The 22,559-nt window shown below is 47.6% G+C and overlaps 1 protein-coding gene across 3 annotated transcripts in view; it reads left to right on the top strand.

Annotated features, from left to right (window-relative positions):
• The window catches only part of Tmem184b (transmembrane protein 184B), a 47,026-nt gene that overhangs the window by 17,388 nt on the left and 7,079 nt on the right, over positions 1–22,559 (top strand). For 2 of the 3 annotated variants that reach the window (XM_090328693.1, XM_090328694.1), the window contains exons 1-4: positions 7,310–7,554; positions 8,074–8,239; positions 20,236–20,326; positions 20,698–20,773. In XM_090328693.1, coding sequence (XP_090184819.1) covers positions 7,363–7,554; positions 8,074–8,239; positions 20,236–20,326; positions 20,698–20,773 — 525 coding nt within the window. In that variant the 5' untranslated portion in view covers positions 7,310–7,362. Of the gene's footprint in view, positions 1–7,305; positions 7,555–8,073; positions 8,240–20,235; positions 20,327–20,697; positions 20,774–22,559 lie in introns of those variants that run through there. The other variant, XM_090328696.1, reaches the window with a different exon arrangement.

The raw sequence follows: 22,559 nt of genomic DNA, 5'->3' as shown, positions 1-22,559 counted from the left end.
GGAAGTTCTAGGTGCCATGCTATTTTTCACCCTCAAATATGACATTGTGGATTTGTACATTCTGGAGACTTTCAAACTGTTTTTGAAATAGTTGGATACTTGCAGGAACTTACGAAAATAGTACAAAGGGGCCTGTGTTCCCTTCTCCAGATGCTACCAGTGATGCCGAGTTCCTGCTGTAGCAACATCAAAGCCCAGACTCGGACTGTAGAACTCCCTGAGACCCTGTGGGACATAAGTGTTTCAGTTTCAATGGTCCACTCTCTGTTCACGATCACCCAGAAGAAAGACCCCTTCTCATATCTCTGTCCTCTGCCAGACACTCCCTCTCCTGTCCTTTGTCATTTTGAGCATGTCCTATAAATGGAACCATACAGTGAGTAACCTTTTGGGACTGGCTGGTCTTACTAAGCCATCCAAATTGCTGACTGCATCAAGTCGCTTGGCTTTTATGCTGTGCTCTAGAGGTAGCACTTCATCTCTTCACCTGTCGTAGAACATTTGCGCTGTTCCGAAGTTCGGCAGTTATACATGCAGTTGTAAACATTAGCATACGAATTTTGTGCAGATATAGAAGTAGTTGAGAGAGTGATTAGTGGGTTGTCTTTTAGGTGCACCTTAATGTTTGGGTGGTAAGTTTGTTTTTTGAGACAGGATGTCAGTATGTTGCTTAGGTGGTTTTGAACTCGGAACTTAAGTGATCCTCCTGCCTTAGCCTCCCTAGTGCTGGGATTACAGGTGTGTGTCTCCAAGCTTTGCTGCATGCTAGATTTATTTTATTTAAAAAAACTTTTTTTTTTTTTTTTTTTTTTTGGTGGGTCGTGGGGCTTGAACTTAGCCTAGGTGCTGTCCCTGAGCTCTTCAACTCAAGGCTACCACTCTACCCCTGGGCCTGGGCACTGTCCCTGAGCTCTTCAGCTCAAGGCTACCACCCTACCCTTGGGCCAAGCCCTACTTCCCATTTTCTAGAGGTTAATTGGAGGTAAGAGTCTCAGGTCCTTTAGTGCCCGGGCTGGCTTTGAACCTTGATCCTCAGATCTCAGCCTCCGGAGTAGCTAGGATTACAGGTACCATGCCCAGCTTAGTTTTATTTAAAAAAACAAAACAAAAAACCCATCTAGCTCTTTTCCAGTGGCTGGACTGCTTTCCCCTCCTACCAGGAGTGTGAGATCTAGTTTCTAGGTATCTTTGCCAGCATTTGATGTTGTCACTGTTTTTAGTCTTGTAGTCGGTGTGGATACCTTGCTATGGTTTGAGTTCTTTCCCTCTGGGTTAATAAATGCTGACCATCTACCTGGGGCCTGTCTGCTGTGAGTCTCTTCTATGAAATGGCTGTTCTTGTCTTTTTCCCATTTTCTGATTGGATGGCCTGCCTTTACTGTGGAGTCATTAACTAGGCCTGTGGCTGGCCTGTATTCTTCTGCTCTATGGTTTATCTCACACTCAAAAGCCTTTACTTTTCCACAGTTTAACTCATCAGTTTCCCTCCAGTGGGTCATGCTTCTGGTGCTGAGTCTGAATCCTCTGGTCTACCCTTCATTTCACAGATGCCCCTAACCTTCTAAAGCTTCTTAAGTTAACTTTTTTTTTTAAACATTAAAACCACAGTACATTTTGTTTCCTTTTCTTTTTGTTGAGCCAAGACTGGGATTTGAGCTCTCAGTACCTGATAGTTTCACTCATTTGTTAGCATCTTACCAACTTAGCAATGCTTCCATCTCTCATAGTATATTTTGAATCATTTTAAAATTCAAAATGATTTTCATAGATGGTGTAAGGGATTTGGTACTTTGTTTTTAGGTGTCCATTTTTTCAGCACTATTTTTTTCTCCAGTCTTGGGGTTTGAACTCAGGGCCTGGGCACTGTCCTTGGACACTTGAGTATATAATACTGAGGAATCAGACCCAGGGCTTTGTGCATGCTACGCAAGCACTCTACCACTAGGCTACATTCTGTTTTTTAAAAGATTATTCTTCCTACATAGATAGGAATTTTTCTTTTTCTTTTCTTTTTTTTTTTTTTTTGTTGGGCCTGGGGCTTGGACTCTGAGCCTGGCTTTGTCCCTGAGCTCTTCAGCTCAAAGCTACCACCCTATCCTTTTGTACCTCAGCTTTTCTAGTGGTTAATTGGCGATAAGAGTCTCAGGTTCTTTAGTGCCTAGGCTGGTTTTGAACCATGATCCTCAGATCCCAGCCTCCTGAGTAACTAGGATTACAGGCGTGAGCCACCCTCACCTGGCAGGAATTTTATTTTTGCATACCTGCCAAGGGATTGTCATACCTAAAAAAAATTGACACACATTCCTGTTTGTTTTCTATATCAAGGACATGTTTTAATTGTTGGCTTTTGGCTTTAGGACCCAATCAAAGTCTCTCAACTCTTGTTCTATAACAGCTCCTCATCTGCCTTTGTTTTGGGGCCCTCAGTTGGTTGGGGAGCCTGGGCTACTTGTCTCCCACACTATCTACTGCCCAGTGTGGCACTGCTTCCATATGGCATTGTACATTCTGGGCCTCTGCCCTCTCTCCTGGACACTGATGGGTATTCTGAGGGCTTGGTTAATTTCCAGTTAATACTTGCTATGAAACCTTCGAAGGTTGGGTGTGTGTCTCCCCAGCCACCAGTGCCAGGAGGAGTCTGCAGGTCTCAGGACATGCTTGTTAGACTAGTGATCCCACTGTGTTACCCTAGGGCTTTCTGCTGATGCTTGACATTTGATTAATCAGGAAAATTATGGGAGGGCTGGGAATGTGGCTTAGTGGTACAGTACTTACCTAGCATGCGCGAAGCCCTGGGTTCACTTTGAAGGTACCGCATATACAGAAAAAGCTGAAGTGGTGCTGTGGTTCAAGAAAATTGTGGGAGGGGCTGAGCTCTTCCTTGGCAAAATGTTCTTGAGCTGAGTATCATGGTGCATGTCGATCATCTCAGCTATAGCGGGAGGTGTAAATAGGAGGATGAGGGTCTGGGTCCCTATCTCAAAAATAACTAAAGCAAAAAGGACTGACTTAAAAATGGTGGAACCCTTGCCTAGCAAGCATGAGGCTATGAGTTTGGAGGAAGAGGCAATCAGCTATGAGGCTGAGATCTGAGGATCATTCAAATTCATCCTAGACAGGAAAGCTCATTAGATTCTTCCAACTGCCAAAGAGCTGGAAGTGTTTTGTTGTTGTTGGTGGTGGTGGTGTTCAGTGTACACTGTGGGAAATGACCTATGTAACTTGTAGGCAGGCATGAGAAGGGGAGACTGGAGGAAAATAAAAGAAAAAGAGAAATGTACTCATCACCTGACTTATGACATGGTAACTCTTATGTATAACAACTTAATATTAACAGCAAAATTATTATATTTAAAAAAATTGGAATTTGCTGGGTGCCAGTGACTCATGCCTGTAATCCTAGCTACTCAGGAGGTTGAGATCTGAGGATCGTGGCTCCGAGCCAGCCTGGGCAGGAAAGTCTGTGAGCCTCTTATCTCCAGTTAACCACCAGAAAACTGGAAGTGGTGCTGTAGCTCAAGTGGTGGTAGAACACTAGCCTTGAGCTGAAGTGCTCAGAGTCAGTGCCCAGGCCCAGAGTTCAAGCCCCATGACTGACCAAAAAAAAATGGAATTGGATCTGTAATTCAAGTGGTACAGTGCTAGCAACCTCCACCAAACACTGCACTGAGTAGTTTGCAGGACCTAGACTGGTGCCAGCAGTTAGCAGCTCTAATGCTGCTCAGGTTCAGGTTGAGGAAGCAAGGCTAGCTTGCAGCTTTCAAAGGACCCCACCCCTGATTCCTGAGGGCCAGGGACTGCATGTCTGCATGTCAGGGCATTGCTTTAAGTGTGGTGGGTGGGGAAGGGGGAGATATTATAGGAATCCTGAAATAATTGGGTGCCAACTTGGGAGACTATAGAACCAAGTCCCACACCTTTGTTGTCATATCCAGGATATAGATAGATAACCGTACTTCAAAGGTGCTATGAGACTGGGAGAGAGCAAGGGAAGGAGTGACATTGTTCAAAAAGAAGTATATTCTGACTTGTGTAAGCCTAACCCCTCTGTACATCAATAATTTTTTTTTAAATGATGCTGTGAGAAAAATATCTGAGATCCTATTTGAGCAAACAAGTTTGAGGAACATGTGTCCTTCCTCTGCCATTTCCCATTCTCCATGTTTATTGTTTAATCTGGGGTGACAAAGAGGATGCTTTACCATCCAGATCTTCTTGCTAAGGAAACATTTCTGGCACTGGTTTTCAGCTTTGCAGTCGTGCTACTGGAGCTATTATTAGGCTTGTCACTGTGTCTTCTTTCCCAGAACTTGCCACTAGTCTTTATATAGACACCTTCTCCATTTTTGAGGTTCTTAATATAGATACCTTCCCATTTATGAGTTTTTAATCCAGATCTAGCCCTTAGTCAATGTGCTGGGATTGTTTATATACAGGAGAAAGGACTTGCCTTGGGTACCAGCCCACAGCAGGAGCCAACTGACATAGGTGGAGGTAGGGAATGCTAGAGGTGTGGGAGAGGAGCCAGGACCAGGGTGGGTGGTGTGATTGACAGTAGGTAAGGAGGTAGGTCTCTTGACGATGGGTCAGGTCATGAGCTGGTTTCACCCTGGGAAGCACAGGGAGCTTCCACAGGTATTACTACCTTTTGGCCTGGATATCAGCTCACTATCCTGGAAGTGGCACGAGAGGTTGGTCCTCTGTCCTGACTCAGAGTCCAGATCAAGATGGTGGTGTTTTGGGTTTTGCCATGCTCTGGGTCAGGCAGCAGAAATCCTGTTGAACTCATTGAACCCAGGCCAGGCCCATAGCTATTGGTGAGGTTGGAGCTGAACTCCAGCCAGGCTTTTTCCACAGTGTGCAGACCACATCTCCATCAACTGTCAGCTCCTGCCACAGGCAATGCAGTCAACTGGGCTGTTTGTTATAATCACAAAGACCCAGCCTCTGATTGAGAGATAGTTGGTGGAGCAGTCTTGCTGTGTCCTCATGTGGTAGAAAGGGCTAGGGGTCTCTCTTGGACCTATTATATGAGGACATCAAAGCATCTAGTCAGCTCTTCTTTCTTTTATGAGGGCACCTGTCCTGTTCATGAAGATTTCATTTTTGTGATCTTATCACTTTGGCAATCAGATCCCTCCTCACCCCATGGTGGCTTGTGTGATTCAGAGCCAGCCTGGGCACTAAAGTCTGTGAGACTATTTTCTCCAATTAACCACTAGAAAACCACAGGTGATGCTGTGGCTCAAGTGGTAGAGCTCTAGCCTTGAGCAAAAGAAGTTCAGGATCTCATGGACTTTCCTTCTGGCTTTCAAAGGCTGGCTTTGAACCGTGATCCTTCAACATCAGCCTCCTGAATAGCTAGATTGAGCCACCAGTGCCCATAAATCTGATTCTTATGCAGATGTATGTTGTATTTGTGACTCAGTTCTGGTTTTCCAATGGCCACTGGGCCTTCTCTTTGCTCTGTGCTTAACACAGTAGGATATTCTGAATGCCATACATGTTAGTGCCAATACCATGTGTGTGTGGTAGAAATGTAACCAGCCTCTGGATCTGTATGGTACTAAAATGTCCTCATTTTATAATTCTGTAACTGTATGGCAGTGTTAGGCCAAAAATGTATAGAGAGCAATAGTTTCTGTTGCTTCCTGCTGTACTTCAAAATATTGTTTCTAAAATATTGCATTTAGAGTTCCTTTAGAGGTATTATTTTTAATAACTTGCAAAATAGACACCCTGTAAGATTGATTAAAAAAAACACTCGGTCTTAAGTTACATATTAGCATTGTGTTAGAGGAAATTATGCTGATTTTTGCATGATAAAATATTTTTAAATAGCTGGAAAAATTGACTCCCCGTTTCCCTATAATTAAACAAAATTTTTATGGTTAACATGTAAGAGTAATATTATTTCATTTTATTCTCTTAAATAAATATTTTATTATAAAAGGTAAAAAAAAAAAAAGTTCAGGGATACTTCCCAGGCCCTGAGTTCAAGTTCTAGGACTGGCCAAAAAAAAAAAAAAAAGAGTGCATTCTAGAAGATCCTATTGGATCTTCTAGATCCAGTGCATTGTTATCTGGAAGTGAGCTCTACCACTGGCCTGGCCTTGGCCCTGTCTGTAAATTTTGAGAACTAGACAGCAGCTCTTTTTTGGGCCATAACTGGGATTTCAGCCAGGTGCCAGTGGCTCACACCTGTAATTCTAGCTACTCTGGAGGGTGAGATTTGAAGATCATAATTCAAAGCCAGCCTAGGGAAGGAAAGTTCAAGCCTCAGGACCAGCACACAAAAAAAGTAACATTTTTCATGTCATTGAAGTGACTAGTAGGAAATTCTACTTGGGACCCCAGTGCATTTTCTAGAACATTCTCTGGCCTTCACTCATGTTCCCACTCATTCTCCTTGATGTCGATATCCACTCTCAGTGCTATTCTTTGCTTCTCCGTGAAGGATCGAACTTTCCTTTTGAAGTAAGTACTGAAAACTAACAAATAACAAAGTTGATCATTGTAAATAGCTGGGCTGAGAGCTGGGAATCCAGACAGTCTTGCCTCAGAGCAGGCCAGAGGGTAAACACATGATGTGTTTCGTAGAAAAGAAAGGGCACAGGAAATGGCTGGCAGTGTCTGTCTGGAGAGAGTAGGAGCAGGCTTTCAAGAAGGCAGATTCATGAGCCAAGATTGTAAATGAGCAGTGCGGGGCTGGGATGTGGAATGGAGCATGCACATGGGTGATGAATCCCTGGGTTCAGTTCCCAGCACTGCAGCAGGGAGGGGTCGTAGCTTGATGATCTAAAATTGGGAAAGAGCCGTAAAGTCCCTCTGTTAGTATAGCTGGGTGGTGAGGAATGGGTGTCAGCTACTAGGGAAACTAAGGAAAAATTACCCAACAAATCCAAACTCTTTGAATTACTGTAGTAATCCGGAAGCAAGGTGGTACTTGCTGGCAATCCCAGCATTCAAAGGCTGAAACAAAAGGACTGAAAGTTTCAATCAGCCTGGGCTTCATAGCAAGACTGTCAAAAGCAGGCGGAGGACAGAGGACCCACCACACACTTTCATGTGTTAGTATAACAGCGCCAACTTACTCTGGCAGAGCAAGGACCTATTAGTTTTGGCAGAGGAGGGATGTGCCCTGACCAAGGTCACAAGACTGCTGTGTGGCCTGGATAGAGCATGGCAGGGCCATGGCTAGCGCTGGTGTGGGCCTGGGGTTGGGCTGGTCTGTGGTTAAAGGTGATGTTGAGAACTGGGAAGTTCTTGCTGATGCTGCCACTCACCAGGACTACTTCTCTCCAGGCTAGCCCATCTGTCACTCCAATCAATTCTCTCAGGGAGCCTCCTGCTGCTGGCACCATGACAGTGAGGGGGGCTGAGCTGGCCCCAGACCCAGCGTCACCCACAACTGCAGCAGCTTCACCCAGCGTTACTGCGACCCCCGAGGGCAGTCCCACAGCCATGGAGCAGCCTGTGTTCCTGATGACCACCGCTGCCCAGGCCATCTCTGGCTTCTTCGTGTGGACAGCCTTGCTCATCACCTGCCACCAGGTACTGGGCTCAGCAGTGAGCCTCCAGAAGGACCCTGAGAAGCTTCCAGTGCAACTCAATGTGGTTTGGGCAGGCTAGGCCGGGTACCCAAATGAGGAAAGCTCTATCTGTAGGGCCAGCTGACAGGCCTCTTTGTGTGACACCCTGCCAGCTTTATGTGTCCCCTTTGCTTCTCATAAATACTATTTTATATAACCAGAAGCACAGGGGCATTGTGCCTTTGTGTTCCTGCCCTAGGAGCACCCTCGTTTGGTCTCACTTGTGTGAATGTCTTGAGCCCTGTAAAACCCCTTGCTTTGACTCTTAGAGTGAAAGTTGTCTGGCTAACTTTTGCCGGGGAGGACTTTGAGGCTCAGAGTCACTAGACTCAAGCTGCAGAGAGAATAAGGAGCAAAGTCAAATGTTAAGACTCCTATCTGTTCCACCTCCCATTTAGAGCAGGAGGAAGAGGGTCTTGGACCAGGGCAGGGGACTAAGGTGGCAACAGAATGTCTGGGCTCACCCTCACCTTCTCTCCAGATTTACATGCACCTGCGCTGCTACAGCTGCCCCAATGAGCAACGTTACATCGTACGCATCCTCTTCATTGTACCCATCTATGCCTTCGACTCCTGGCTCAGCCTGCTCTTCTTCACCAACGACCAGTACTATGTATACTTCGGCACAGTCCGCGACTGCTATGAGGGTGAGGACAGTGAGGTGGGAGCATAAAGGGGGCCTGGAAGCTGGTGGGAGGCAGGGCAAAGGGGTATCCTCTCCACCTTCCTGCCTAGGGTATGGGGCTACATACAAGTCCTTGTCCTCAGGATTCTTCTGAGGAACCTCCAGACCCCTGAGAATCAATCCTGGCCCCTCTCACATCTTGCCCACTTGGGGTTCCACCCACCCCACACTGATAGGTTACCAGTGATCCAGTATACCACATCTCTTTGTACAGAGCACTTGGCCACAGGGTCCCAGGACACCTTCACAGAGTCCTGGAGGCAGGGACTCGCCTGTCTCATTTCTCCATTCTGACATCTTCCCTTGGAGAGAGTGGTCATGTGTGGATAGGAACCCCCAAGCTAACCCAGGTCCCAACCCATAACCCAGGTTTATGGAGCCATCGATGGTGAGTTGGCGGCAAGGCTAAGCCTGCCTCCACTCTTTTGAAGGGCCTTTTTTAAGGGACTTGTGTCTTCTCTCACTGGCCTCCTTTCTGTGTATAAAGAAGAAATGCCACCTCCTGTCCTAACCTTTAGCTTCGGGTTGGACTGGAGGTGGCAAAGAGGAAAAGCTGGTACACTCTTTCCTAGCTGCCTGCCATTGCTTGTCTTCTGATGACATCCTAATGAACCTTTCTTCCTCTTATTCAAAATAAAATTGAACAAGGTGATCCTCACCCCCTTGCTCTCTGAGGTCTGTGGCCACTCAGTAATCACCACAGAGAGACAGTGATGCTACTTTCTAGTCCTCAGGGAGAGAGGAATCTGCCTAGCCAAAAAGTCATAGGAGACATGGGTAGAGCTGGCCTCAGCCAGAGCAGAGCACAGTGGCTAGAGAGGGAGGATTCGCTCTGAGAAGTTACAACAAAGACATTCACTGTCTTGCAGGATAAAAATCAGGTGAGGTCAGGCACCCGTGGCTTATACCTGTAATCCTAGCCTCTCAGGAGGCTGAGATCTAAGGATTGAGGTTCAAAGCCAGCCTAGGCAGGAAAGTCTTGAGAAGCTATCATCTCCAATTAACCACTGAAAAAGCTGGAAGTAGAGCTGTGGCTCAAGTGGTAGAATGTTAGCATTAAGCAGAAAAGTTCATGGACAAGCTAGGTGCAGTGGCTCATGCCTGTAATCCTAGCCACTCAGGAAGCTGAGATCTGAGGATCAAGGTTCAAAGCCAGCCCAGGCACAAGAGGACAAGGACCTGAGACTTCTATCTCAAGTTCTAGAAAATGGGAAGTGGGGCTTGGCTCAGGGGTAGGAGATAGCCTTATGCTGAAGAGCTCAGGGACAGTGCCCAGCCTAGAGTTCAAGCCCCATGATATACACACACATTCATGGACAGTGCTCAGGCCTTAAGTTCTGGCCCCAGGACCAGGACCAAGACCAGGACACACACGCACGAGAGATTGAAAGTTTTAGGTGAGAAAAACCTGCATATGGAGGGAAAGGCTAGAGGCTCAAAAACAGGCCATAGGCAAGTGGTCTACAGGAGACTTCCTGGAGGGCAGAGTTCATAACGACTGACCCCAAACAGCTGGAATCACCCCCTGTCCCATGCTGGACCTGTGTATATCTGGGACTCCAGATACAGGAAATGCCGGAGGATTAACGAAATTGAGGTGCCTACTATCTCATTGCACCTTCCTGCCACCTCCCTGTGTCTCCAAGTCCCCTCTCCCTGACCCTGACCTTTGCCCTTACCACATCAGCCCCCTTTCCAGCTGAGCACACCAACTGTTTCTTGGCTTTGGGAGCCTATCATGTTGGCATGTGCCGTTTCCCCAGTACCTGAAAACCTCTTCCCCATCCCTGTGTGGGACCCACCCTGCTCATCCTTGTCTGCTGTGTCTCCTCAGAGGTGGTGATGCTCTTGGCATCCTGTGTTCCTTTCTGCCTTACTGGGAGACTCAGCTCTGATCCCAGATCCAGTGTGTGGCCCAATTACATGTAGGCACTGGTCTTTTTTAAAAAAAAAAAAAAATTTGGTTGCTGCTGCTAGAACCCAGGGTTTCATATGCTAGGCATGTGTTCTTCCTTTGAGTTACACTCCAGTCAACTCCAGGAGTTTTGAAAAAAAGGAAAAAGTGACTTCAATAGTTCACGGTGCCCTGCCTTGTTCCTGGTGGGGCCTCTTTTTTTTCCTGGCGATGCTCCTGTCTTATGCCTCCCGAGAGTACTAAGGTGCAGATGGGGCCCTGCTTAGGCATTGGCTGGGCTTGAGGTTCCTGGAGATAGTTCCTAGAGCCCTCTGGACTTCGGAAGGGTGTAGCTGAGCCTCCATTTTTTCTGCAGGTGCCACCCTCAAATGAGTACCAGGATTAGCCTCCATCTACTTAATTCTCTCACAACTGAAAAGCTGAGCTTTTATTACCCCCCAAGACTCCATTTCCTTCTCTTTTTCCCTGCCTTTCCTGTGTGTTTGAGGGGCAAGTGTATCCTTTTCTTGGCTGGTCCATGGCGATGGGGTGTTGAGCAGAAGGTGAGGGACCCAGCCAGAGGAATCTCCCTTGTCTCTTGTTCCAGAAATGGCAGCAGATGGTCTGTGGACACCTCTACTGTGGCAGTCTCTCTGTTCTGTGAGCCTGTGCCAGCCAGCCTTTGTCACCCGTGGGAAGGTCCTCACTAGAAATGTGCCACACTGTGAAACCCATCTCCTAGCAACATGATTATCCTGACCTGGCCATTCCAGGGCATTTACACAAAGCTCGCAGATGCGCCAATGCTCAGGCTTCCCTGAGTTCCCCGCTTTTAGTGTTTGCATGCGCATTCAGGTCTTAGCACCCCATCCCGTGCATCTGCCCCATAAAACTGAAAGGGCTGCCAGGACTGGTTCCAGGTTCCATTCCACTCATCCTTCCTCCTCCAGGCCTCAATACCTATGGAGACATTAGAGAGGAGCCTAAGGACTTTGCCAGTCAGCTTGGATGAAGGGCCCCCAGAGCAGGGCATTATATATATGTTTTGGTTTATACTGAGGTTTGAACTCAGGGCCTCATGCTTGTTTGGCCCTCTACCATTAAGCCATACCTCCAGCCCTATTTTGGACTATTTTTGAGATTAAGTCTTCCTGCTTGGGTTTGTACCCAGACTGTGATCTGCCTATTTATGTTTCCCAGAAGCTAGGGTGATGATGATGATGATGATGATGATGATGATGATGATGTGTGTGTGTGTGTGTTATAGAATACAGCTATTGGTTAAATGGGATTTTGTAAGTTTTTTTTTTTTTTTTCTAGTCCTGGGGCTTAAACTCAGAGCCTGAACACTGTCCTTGGGCTTTCTACAAGGCTAGCGCTCTATCACTTGAGCCACAGCACCACTTTCAACTTTTTCTATGTATGTGGTACTGAGGAATTGAACCCTGGTCTTCTTGCTAGGCAAGCATCAGCCTTAAAAAAAAAAAAAATGCCAGGTGATGGTGGCTTACATCCATAATTCTGTAGGAGGCTGAGATCTGAGGATCATGGCTCAAAGCCAACCTGGATAGGAAAGTCCATGAGACTCGTATCTCCAATGAACCACCAGAGAACCAGAAGCTGTACTGTGGCTCAAAGTGGTAGAATGTTAGCCTTGAGCAAAAAAACTCAAGGACAGTGCCAGGCCATGAATTCAAACTTTAGAACTCCCCCCCCCCCCAAAAAAAAACCCTGCTTTTTAAGAAAAGCACTAAAATGTACTTTAATTCAAGTAGTAACATGCATCTGTTAAAACACAAAGTTGCTCTAACCCCTCCTGTTTCTTTGTAAGATAACTTACAAATATTGTTATTTCTTGGTTTTTCAACTGTATACGGATTTATATAAAATCGTCATCTTCTTCCCTCCTCCTCCTCCTCCTCCTCCTCCTCCTCCTCCTCCTCCTCCTCCTCCGTCATCATGGGGCTTGAACTTGGCCTGGGCGCTGTCCCTTAGCTCTTCTGCTCAAAACAACCACCCTACCCCAGGAGCCAAGCCCCACTTCCTATTTTCTAGAGGTAAATTGGAGATAAGAGTCTCAGGTCCTTTTGTGCCTGGGTTGGCTTTGAATCTTGATCCTCAGATCTCAGCCTCCTGAGTAGCTAGGATTACAGGCGTGAGCCACCACGCCTGGCTATGAAGTTTTCTTCTATAGAAGGTTTTGATTTATATGTCTCTTTTGTCAGAGACCTGAACTTCAAGTTGTTGATACTTGATGCTTTTGCTTATTGGCTATCACTCTACCAACTGAGCCACATCCCTCCCCCTGATTTACAGGATTTACCTGAGGCATATACACATATGCCTGCTTGAGTATATTTTTCCCCCTTTTTCAGTGTGACCATCATTGTTTTTCCTCAGTGTGTACTCAGTGCTTACATTTAGATGTCTGATTTGTTCAAAGCTGAGCCCATAGTGCCCTAGGACTAGTGCTTATCTTATAGAGATTCTTGAATTGCTATGGTTACCACTTGCCTTATTTTTCGGTTTGCTCAGTTTTCTTTGTAACCATCATTCCTTTATTACAGAATACTTTAAGTAGACTGTTTGTTATTCTTGTTTTGGTGACTGTCCTGGGGTTTGAACTTAGGATCTAGGCATAGTCCCCGAACTTCTTTTGTCTAAGGCTAGAGCCACAGCTCCACTTCTGGCTTTTTTGGTAATTAATTGGAGATGAGAAACTTCCTTCCTGGACTGGCTTTGAATCTAGATCATTAGATCTCAACCTCCTGAGTAGCTAGGATTATAGGCTTGAGTGCCTAGCTAATTCAATTTTTTTTTTTTAATAAGCAGTCTTGCTTTCAGTAAAGATAGAAAAGACATGTGAGTCTGTCAGTACTGGCTGTATTCCTGGCCTTGTATTCCCCCAACCCTTCTGCTCCAGTCTGGAGTGTTGGCTTTGGGGGCCTTCAATGCTCTGCTGTCACCTGGCACTGTCACTCAGTGCCATCCTGGGACTGTTGGCTTCTTATACAAGGTTACATCATCATTCCCTAGATGCCATTTCTACCTTGTTCCTGGTTTGCTTTCTCTATTGTTGGAGCACCTTTTCCACAAGCTCCTTGAGAAAGAGCTCACATGGAGAGTCTTGTGAATTCTGAAAGCATCTTTATTTATTCAGTCAGGTTTGAACTCAGCCTGGGTACTGTCCCTGAGCTCTTTTGCTCAAGATTAACACTCTTCTACTTTGAGCCATAGCACCCCTTCTGGTTTCCTGGTAGTTAATTGGAAATAAGAGTCTCATGGACTTGGGGATAAGAGTTTTATTCCTGGGCTGGTTTTAAACCGCAATCCTCAGATTTTGGCCTCCTAAGTAGCTAGGATTATAGGCATTCGCCACCAGTGCCTGACTAGTCTTACATTCTCGGCTTATTCCTAATGGCTGTTACTCTACCACTTGAGCCAAACCTGAATTTAACATTTTGAACCCTGATCCTCAAATTGCAGCCTTCTGAGAAGCGAGGCTTCCAGATGTGAGCCACTGGTGCCTGGCCCACACTTCAGAGTAAAGACAAATTACACTTCCTGGCATCTGGCCCAATACGAGCTGCCATCCTAGGCAGAGAATTCAGCAGGTGAACAAGCTGAGGGCCACAGATTAAAATCCACAAAAGTCATAGGCCAGTTTGTTATCAGAAGGATGCCTTGCCTGGTTGTGGCTCAGTTCTGACAGAGCCAGGAAGTACAAGAGTTTGATGGACCTTAGTACAGAGCCAATGGAAAGGAGATAGCATCCGGGGTAGCCAGGATCCTGAGGTTTAGAGCAGCTTAGAGCGTGTGCATAAGGGGAGAGGTGAGGGGTACCGTGCCTGGTGTTTCACCTGCTACAGAGAAGGGGCCAAGAGGGTGTTCTGAGGTCTGTATCGACTAGAGAAAAAAATGTCTGTCCACAGAAATCTGCTGGACAGATTTCGTTTCTCCAGGCTAATTATCTAGGTTTTTAGAATCTGGAATGCTGGAGTCTTTTGAGATCACTGGAGTGTTTTGGTATAGCAGAGCGGGCTGGGGCATGAGACCAGCTGTAAGTGCTGAAGGAGTGCAGGGGTGGGTGGATGGGGAGGGGAGAGTGAACTTGGAGTGGACTAGAGTGCCCAGGGGTGCAGTAGTTGCGTGGTGAGTGCTTACTGAGTGAACTGACCATGCTGTTGCTGGCAGGAAGGACTGGATTGTCTTTTGTAGTGGAACTTCTCTGTGCCTCAATGCCTGGGGACTGAGACATTTTTGTCATAGGTTCGTTGGGTCTTCAGCTGGGAGGCTGTGACTTGGACTGCAACTTTCTGTTCAGACAACCGTAGGCTTAGAAGTTGCCACACCAGGGTTAGACGGGACCCCTTAGATCTCAGCTTCCTGAATAGCTAGGATTACAGGCATGTGTCAGTGCTCAGCTTCCAGTATAGTTCTTGTTTCATCTCCATCCTGGGATTTGGTGTCCTGGCTGAGAGTTTGGCCTAGTAATAGAGTGCTTGTCTAGCATGCATGAAGACCTGGGTTTGATCCCTCACTACCCTCAGTACCACATACATAGGAAAAGGTGGAAGTGGTGCTGTGGCTCAGGTGGTAGAGCACTAGCCTTGAGAAAGCCCAAGGACAGTGTTCAGTGTTCAGGCTCTGAGTTCAAGCCCAGGACTGGCCAAAAAAAAAAAAAAAAGATTTGGGGTCCAGAATGAGCAGAAAGTTCTAGGTACCTGATTATCTGGGGGAATGGGACAGGGACAAGGAGGGGAAGCAGTAGGGGAGGAAAGAGAAAGCACATCTCTGCCTTCGGAATGGCAGACCTGATCTCGGGGGTTCCTTGGTCACTGTGTCCCCAAGGGCTAGCATAAAGCCTAGTGCACAGGCTACAATGGATATCCAGGGAGAACCAAGGTCATTTTGTGTCCCTGGAGTTTCCCCAGGGACCAGAACTATGCTTCTGAAGGGTAGTGAGCAACTAGGCCGCTCCCTGAACTTCCTAGTCTGGGTCCCTGCTCAGTTTCTCTGCTCTTCCTACAGCAGGCCACTGAATCTCTTGTTGTGTCTGGCTTGTGCATACAGGTTCCTAGTTTAAGCACTGTTGCTGGAGGTTGGGGTGGTACTCTGTGAGGCTTTGTCATTTCCTGGGACGGGGGTGGATTTGTCTGGATGGTCAGTGGGCTCTGGTTTGGGCATTTGAGTCACATCCGAAGAGATTCTTATCTCCCTTTTCTGAGTCAGTGAGTCTATTATTGACTCACTAATGATTCTTTAAAGGAAAGTGTCCAAAAATTGGTATTTACAGACTGACTGGCCCCAGAGTCTTAAAAAGATCAAGAAACTTGAATTGAGAGGTAGATGAAAGGATGTTGCTGGCTGTGGAGAGTTGCCTGGACCATGGAACTCATGTGCAGGTTGAGACCCCTTTCCTGCACAGGAAAGAAAGAGTAGGCCACATGGCCTGGCCCTTACTAGGCCTCCCTCACAGCAGCTTTCCCAGCAACTAGACCTGTGTCTGTCCACCTCAGTGTAGATTGAGTAGGCACAGGCCATCTGCCTACCTCTGGGGATGGGATTCAGGTCCTACCTGCAAGGTTCCCAGTGGAGATAAACAAAACACTGTGGATGGCCCATTGAACCTCAGTCAGGGCCCCACACTTGGACTCCTCTTAGAACAGCCCATAGGAGTTAGTACAGAGCTAGACACAGATGAGGAAACTGAAATATGAAGATTTCGAGGTCACTTATCTCATAAATGATGGAATAGTGAGCCACAGCCAGGCAATGAGGCCCAGAGTCCAGGAATCTTCACCCCTGCTCTCTGGAGCCTCATGTCTAGGAAGAATCTGACAGGTCAGTTGTGGTTTAAAAAATGAGCTTGGAGACAACAGAGGTGAAATCTCTGCAGTGCTGGCCCTGGGAGTTAACAAAGAAGCCAGAATATGCCAGTACACAGGCATGAACAGTCTGGAGAGGAGATCCTGGAAATGGTGGTTTTGCGTGTTACCATTCCACTTAGCATGGCCAAATGGATAGTTAGCATCAAAGCACCCTAGCTATCACACAGCCATTCATTTGGCCATAGACACTGTGGGTCAGGAATTGGACAGGACTGGATGGGCAGCTTGTCACTGCTCAGAGGTGTCTGGCCCCAGCACATGTGGACACAGGGGAAGCCTTGCTCGCACAGTGTCTGGCTCTGCTGTGATTGTGCACCGAGCTCCTGGCTTTTTTTTTTTGGCCCCTTTCTCTTTCTGGCCCCGCTCGCTCCAGCCCTGCTCGCTCCGGCCCGGCTAGGCCCTCTTTGTAGCTCCGGCCCCGCTCGCTCCGGCCCAGCTTGCTTCTGCCCGGCTCCCTCCAGCTTGCTCTTGGCCCCGCTCGCTCCGGCCCAGCCAGCTCTCGCTCGCTCCTGGCTCTGCTCGCTTTGGCCCCTTCTCGCTCTGGCCCCGCTCGCTCCGGCCTTGCTGGCTCTGGCTCGGCTCCGGCCCCGCTCGCTCCGGCCACCACTCGGTTGGGCTCTGTTCACTTCAGCTCAGCTCGCTTCTTTCGCTCTCTGTCGCCGTCACAGTCTTGTCTCTGCCACTTTTTCCGGTTTTGGTTGTGTCTCGTCTCTGCCACTTCCGGCTTGGTTGTGTATGTGGGATACCGAGGAATCGAACCCGGGTCTTTGTGCATGCTAGTCAAGCACTTTAACCGCTAGGCCAAACTCCCGGGCCCCTGGCTTTTTTTTTTTTTTTTTTTAGAGTCTCCCCCCCATTCCTCCTCATGGGATGAGGCTGGGCCCAGGGCAAGCTTGGTAAGGTCTAACCTGATCTAAACCAGTGGCAGGGGATGAGCCCTTGCCTCCTGTAGAGTGGTGTCATCATAGGTGTGGCCCTCTTTGGAAAATGCCACGTGTCACATTGCTGTGCCCAGTTGGCCTTGAGTGGCTGTGGACAAAGGTTATCAGCAGGCTGATGTAGGTTTGGCTCAAGCCCCCTCCCCCTAGTTTTTACCAGTGAAGAGTGACTAAAGATCGGTGGAGAGTTTCGGTCACCAGATGTCCTGAGCCAATTCTCATCCAGGTAGCCAGTGCTTGGGGCCTCAGGCCTATCAAGGGATGTTGGTCTAAGAATGGTGGCTGAGAAGCCAACACCGGGAGCCACTGAGGCCTGAGCACTCCCAGTACTTGTTTAACCCTCATGACCAGGAAGAAGGGCTCACGTTACTGACGCTCGGAGGCCTGTGTACAGCGGGGCACTGAGCTGTGCTGCAAGCCATCTGCACCGTCATAGATAGCCAGGCATGTTCTGAGCCATGGGTACAGACAGAGGGAGCTCTTTGGGAACAGTGCACTGGGAATGGCATAAAGTATGGTAAATAAACTTCAGATTGTCACAGCCAACTTCTGCAGGTGTTTTATGGGCCTTGTCAAGGCAGGTAAACGTGGATGGCTGCGGGATTTCAATGGCTTCCTTGTCCCCCAGACTCTTGTCTTTGTTGGATACTCTCCTCGTTTCCATGGCCTCTGCCCTGCTCTGCCTCTGCTCTCCCTTCATGGCCTTCTGTGGCGCCCTCTGACTTCCCTTATGGTCTTCCTCTCCAGTGCTGGCACCCTGCAGGCCTTGGTAGAGCTGCCTGGCAGGAAAACTCCACCCAACCTGTTGCTGCATTGTGCCTCAGCCTTCACAGCATACTTTTTATTTGTTACATTTCACACATATGCATGATATACCAGTTTCCCTTCTTACTTTCCCTTCCCAAACAATTTCAAAAATTTTCATTGTTTTTATTCCTATATGGAGTCTACTTCAATCATATTCATCCCCCTTCACCCGCTAAGCCCAACCTCTCCTGCAAGTTCCCACCCTGCAAAACAGCTTGTTTCTCTCCTCTCACCCGTTCAACAGACTTTACTGAAATTCTTTAGGTTGTCTTCATAGATAGTTGCAATATCTCAAAATCATTAACTTGCCAGTCCTGGGCTTGAGCTCAGGACCTGAGCACTATCCTTGGACTTTCTCAAGGCTAGAGCTCTACTACTTGAGCCTCAGCACACCACTTCCGGCTTTTTCCTGTGTATATGGTACTGAGGACTTGAACCTGGGTCTTTGTGTATGCTAGGCAAGCACTGTACCACTAGGCCAAACTCCTGGCCCACTTTTTTTTTTCTTTTTTATCTTCTGTGGGGCTTGAATTCTGGGCCTGGGTGTTGTTCCTGAGCTCTTCAGCTCAAGGCTACTGCCTACTCCTTGAGCCATCATGCCACTTCTGGTTTTCTGGTGGTTAATTGAAGATAAGAGTCTCACAGGACTAGGTTCAGGACTTTAGAGATCCTTAGATCTCAGCCTCCTGAGTAGCTGGGATTATAGGCTTGAGCCACCATGCCTGGCTAAAGTCATTCATTTTTTTCTTTCTTTTTTTATTGTAATTAATAAAAGGGTTACATGATATTTGCCAGATAGAAGGTGCATTAATTCACATACATTGATACCCTTTCACATGTCTTGGTACCCATTAAAGTCATTCATTTTCTTTTCCCCTTTTTCCTTATCTTCCTAAGTAATGTCAGATTTTATTTGTGTATATAAGTATATACTCATAAATGCCACGTTCATGAATGTGTGCGTGTGTGTGTGTGTGTGTGTGTGTGTGTGTGTGTGTGTGTGTATTATTTGGGGGGAGGTCAGTCATGGAACTTGAACTCTGGGCCTGGGCGTTGTCCCTGAGCTCTTCAGCTCAACGGTTACTGCCCTACCCCTTGAGCCACAGTACCACTTCCAGTTTTCTGATAGTTAATTGGAGGTAAGAGTTTCATGAACTTTGGACTTCATTGCCCAGCCTGGGGGCTGGCTTTGGACAGTGATCCTCAGATTTCAGCCTCCTGAATAGCTAGGATTATAGGCGTGAGCCACCAGAGTCCCCTTGTATATCTTTTTTTTGGTCTTGGGCCTTGAACTCTGGGCCTGGGACTTGTCCCTGAGCTCTTTAGCTCAAGGCTATTCTTTGAGCCATAGTCCCACTTCCTGTTTTCTAGTGGTTAATGGAAAATAAGAGTCTCATGTTCTTTAGTGCCCATGCTGGCTTTGAACAGATCTCAGCCTCTTGAGTAGCTAGGATTACAGGAGTGAGCTACTGTACCTAGCCACTTGTATAGCATTTATATCTAGTTTCCAAGTATGAATAAAAATAGTGAATATTTGGCTTTTTGAGCTTGGGTTCTCTCATTCAATATAATGTCCTTCAATTCCATCCATTTCCTGCAAGTGACATGATTTCATTTTTCTTTTTCTTTTGTTTTCTTTAGGTATTAGGGCTTGATCTCAGGGCCTGGGTGCTTTTTTTTGCTCAAGGCTGGAGTTCTACCACTTGAGCCACAGGTACATTTTTGGCTTTTTGCTGGTTATTGGAGATAAGAGTCTCATGGATTTTTCTGACTGGGCTGGCTTTGAACCACAGTCTTCTCAGCATCCTGAGTAGGTAGGATTACACGAGGAGCCAGTAGTGTCCAGCTATCTTAATTTTTCTTTATGGATACATACAGCACACTTTTGCCATGCACGGTGCACTGTGTCCTGCTTCACAGCAGGCTGGCTGAGCTTGCCTAGACATTTGTACTGCTTCTTTTCATCTCTCCTGTTCCCTTGTAGTTTATAGTGCTGGGTTCATGGCACACGTCAGCACAGCTTGTCAGATGGATGCAGCTTTTGTTTTTGCTCACAACTTCTCCTACCACCCCAGCACATTGTATTGGTTAAGATCGTGACCTATAATGAACACACTATCAGCCTTCCCAAGCCCCTAGATGCCACAGCTCTCAGCCCTTCTGTGTAATCCTGAATGTGTAGTTCTCACTCCCCTGCCCTTCTTTGGGGCATTACCACCATAGAAGGCTACCCAGCCTGTACAGTATGATTGTTCTGTGCCTGGTTTACAACTTGCAAGTGGATGTTAAGTGCATGGTGAACCTCTTTTCCTGAGACTCCACCGTGGTGCTGTGTGTGGCTGTGGCTCTTTCACTTTCTGTGGTTTGGATCCCACCAGCGGTATGTCCACTGTGCTGGGCTGAGTGGTTTCTCTGATCCTTTTTACAGCCTTGGTCATTTATAACTTCCTGAGTCTGTGCTATGAGTACCTCGGGGGAGAGAGCTCCATCATGTCGGAGATCAGAGGCAAGGCCATTGAGTGAGTATACCAAGTTTTTCTGAGCCTCACACTTGGGTCAGCTGGGCACAGACCATCTGTGCCTATGACCCTGACCTGCTGCGTCTTTCCCACACTTCCTGTGTGAGGCCATTCACTGGACTGTTGGTGGAGTTGCTCTGGATAATTCTTTTCCTTTTCCCTTTGACCTTCTTTTTGTCTCCCCCCCCACCCCCCCACCGAGTTAGGTGACCCAGTTCCCTTATGGCCTAGTGTTCACATAGATCCTGCATTCTACCTATCCCTGGCCTTGGCTTCAGGCTCAGAGGCCTGAGCTCGGTGCTGTAACTTTTCTGGTGTGAGGGAGGGTGGCCTTTCCCAGTTTACCAGTCCATCTCCTGTGTGTTTCCCAGGTCAAGTTGTATGTATGGCACCTGCTGCCTCTGGGGCAAGACCTACTCAATTGGATTCCTGCGCTTCTGCAAACAGGTATGTGTCCAACTTTGGATTAGCAGGATCAGGCTGGGAAGCTAGAGGACTCTGCCAGAGGCTGTCCTATCGCCACCTGTAGAGGTCCCAGGCCCTCAGCAGCCACCCCCAAGCTGTTAGGGAGACATGGTGGAAATACTATGTGCTTAGACAGTGGCAATGTCTGGGGGTGTCTTGAACGTTCTGGGCTGTGCCATTTGGCCAAAGTCTATGAGAATCATATAAATTGTGTGGGGGTTCTAGAGTCTCAGTTTGAAAACTCACCACTGTGGCTGAGGGCAGGACGGCTTCAGCATTAAAATCATCGAATGAATGGGCCTAGGAAACATGTGTGCCCTCCTCCTGCCTTTCCAGTTGGCAGTAGGGAACTTCTCATTTCCTTGGCTGCCAGTGTCTGGCCAGAAGCAGTAGCATTAATGTCTAGGCACAGGCACCTGGCCATGTCAGTCTGACTTCCCACTTTTCCTGACTGCCTGACCTCAGACAATGGACCTCACCTCTCGAAGCTTTAGTTTGTGCTCCTATCAAATGGGTGTTATGGTTTTTATCTTGGGAGTGATTATAAAGAACAGATGTGATAATGGCTGTAATTATTTAACCTACCACTGGCTCGCTCTGGGAGGTAGAATCTGAGAATGACACATCCAGTCTTCATGACCTGCCTTTGGCCTCCACAGTGCGTCTGCCCACCCCTGCAGGGTGGCCAAAATATGAAAAGGGAAATGAAGCCCACAGAGTGAGCCATTATGGCTCCCCAGAGAGCTGGCCCTGGGACCAGGGCCTGCAGTGTAGCAGGCCACAAAGCCTCTACCAGGATAGTCCAGGATTGCAGCTCTGCTTCCACATCTTTCCTGTGGGCTGTTTCAGAATCTGCCATGGAGCCGCGGGGAAGCAGTTAAAGCTGTCCCAGCTTGGGTGGGGCATGAAGAGCCATTGTTTACTGTGGTTCAGCTCCCAGTTCCAGGCCCAGCTGTGACTCACAGCCTTGTTTGATGGTTATATTGTCCACAAAGTTTTGATCTCATGATCCAGAGCTGGCGTCACTGTGTTATAAATTATTCCCCAGCCCTGTGGGCTCAGATGCTTTGCTGTTGAACTTGAATGTGGAAGAGGAAGTGAGAGGACTAAGAACAAACAAAGGCTTTTTGCACTTTCCCTTGGTAGACACATTCATAACTCATCCATTTCAGAGCCAGAGAGACCTGAACATTCTCCAGGCCAAAGCCCAGAGTTTGAGTCAAATGGTGTGGTTGCTAAAAGTAGAATGACCCCAGCCCAGTCCAGCTGAGGTCTGGAGTGGCCCCACCACCACCACCCCTGATGTGTGATTCATTCCAGTGTCCAGTATGTCTGGGACCTGTGGTCTGTCTTGTCCAGGGTGTGGCTGCTGGCTTAGGTTGTAATACCACATCTGCCAGTCAGCTTATCTGTGCCTCAGTTCCCTGTCTGTAACTCGGGGTGATGACAGTGCTTGCCTCTCCGAAAACACCACTAAGCCCACCCCCACGCACCTCTGTTCTTTCCCCAAAGGGTACAGGGAAGTTCAGTATGCCTCACCTGCAGCAGCCACCTAGCATTCAGCTGAGCTCCCCCACAGGCCTGGCGAGAAACACGTTCCCTGGGTTGCCCCCTTCTGCTCCATTCCTTGTGCCATTCTGAGCCCCACCAGCTCAGCCTGGCTTTACTCATCTTACAAAGAGCTTATGGCTGAGGATTGTGTGCTTTGGGGAGGACATGGCCTCCCCTTGAGTTTCCAGGAATGGTGGAGCCTCCTTGAGTGTGTCCT

The sequence above is a fragment of the Megascapheus bottae genome, chromosome 2, assembly GCF_031878675.1.
Source record: "Megascapheus bottae isolate mThoBot1 chromosome 2, mThoBot2.hap1, whole genome shotgun sequence".
Lineage (NCBI taxonomy): Eukaryota > Metazoa > Chordata > Mammalia > Rodentia > Geomyidae > Megascapheus > Megascapheus bottae.
This window is presented reverse-complemented; position numbering and strand designations above follow the sequence as displayed.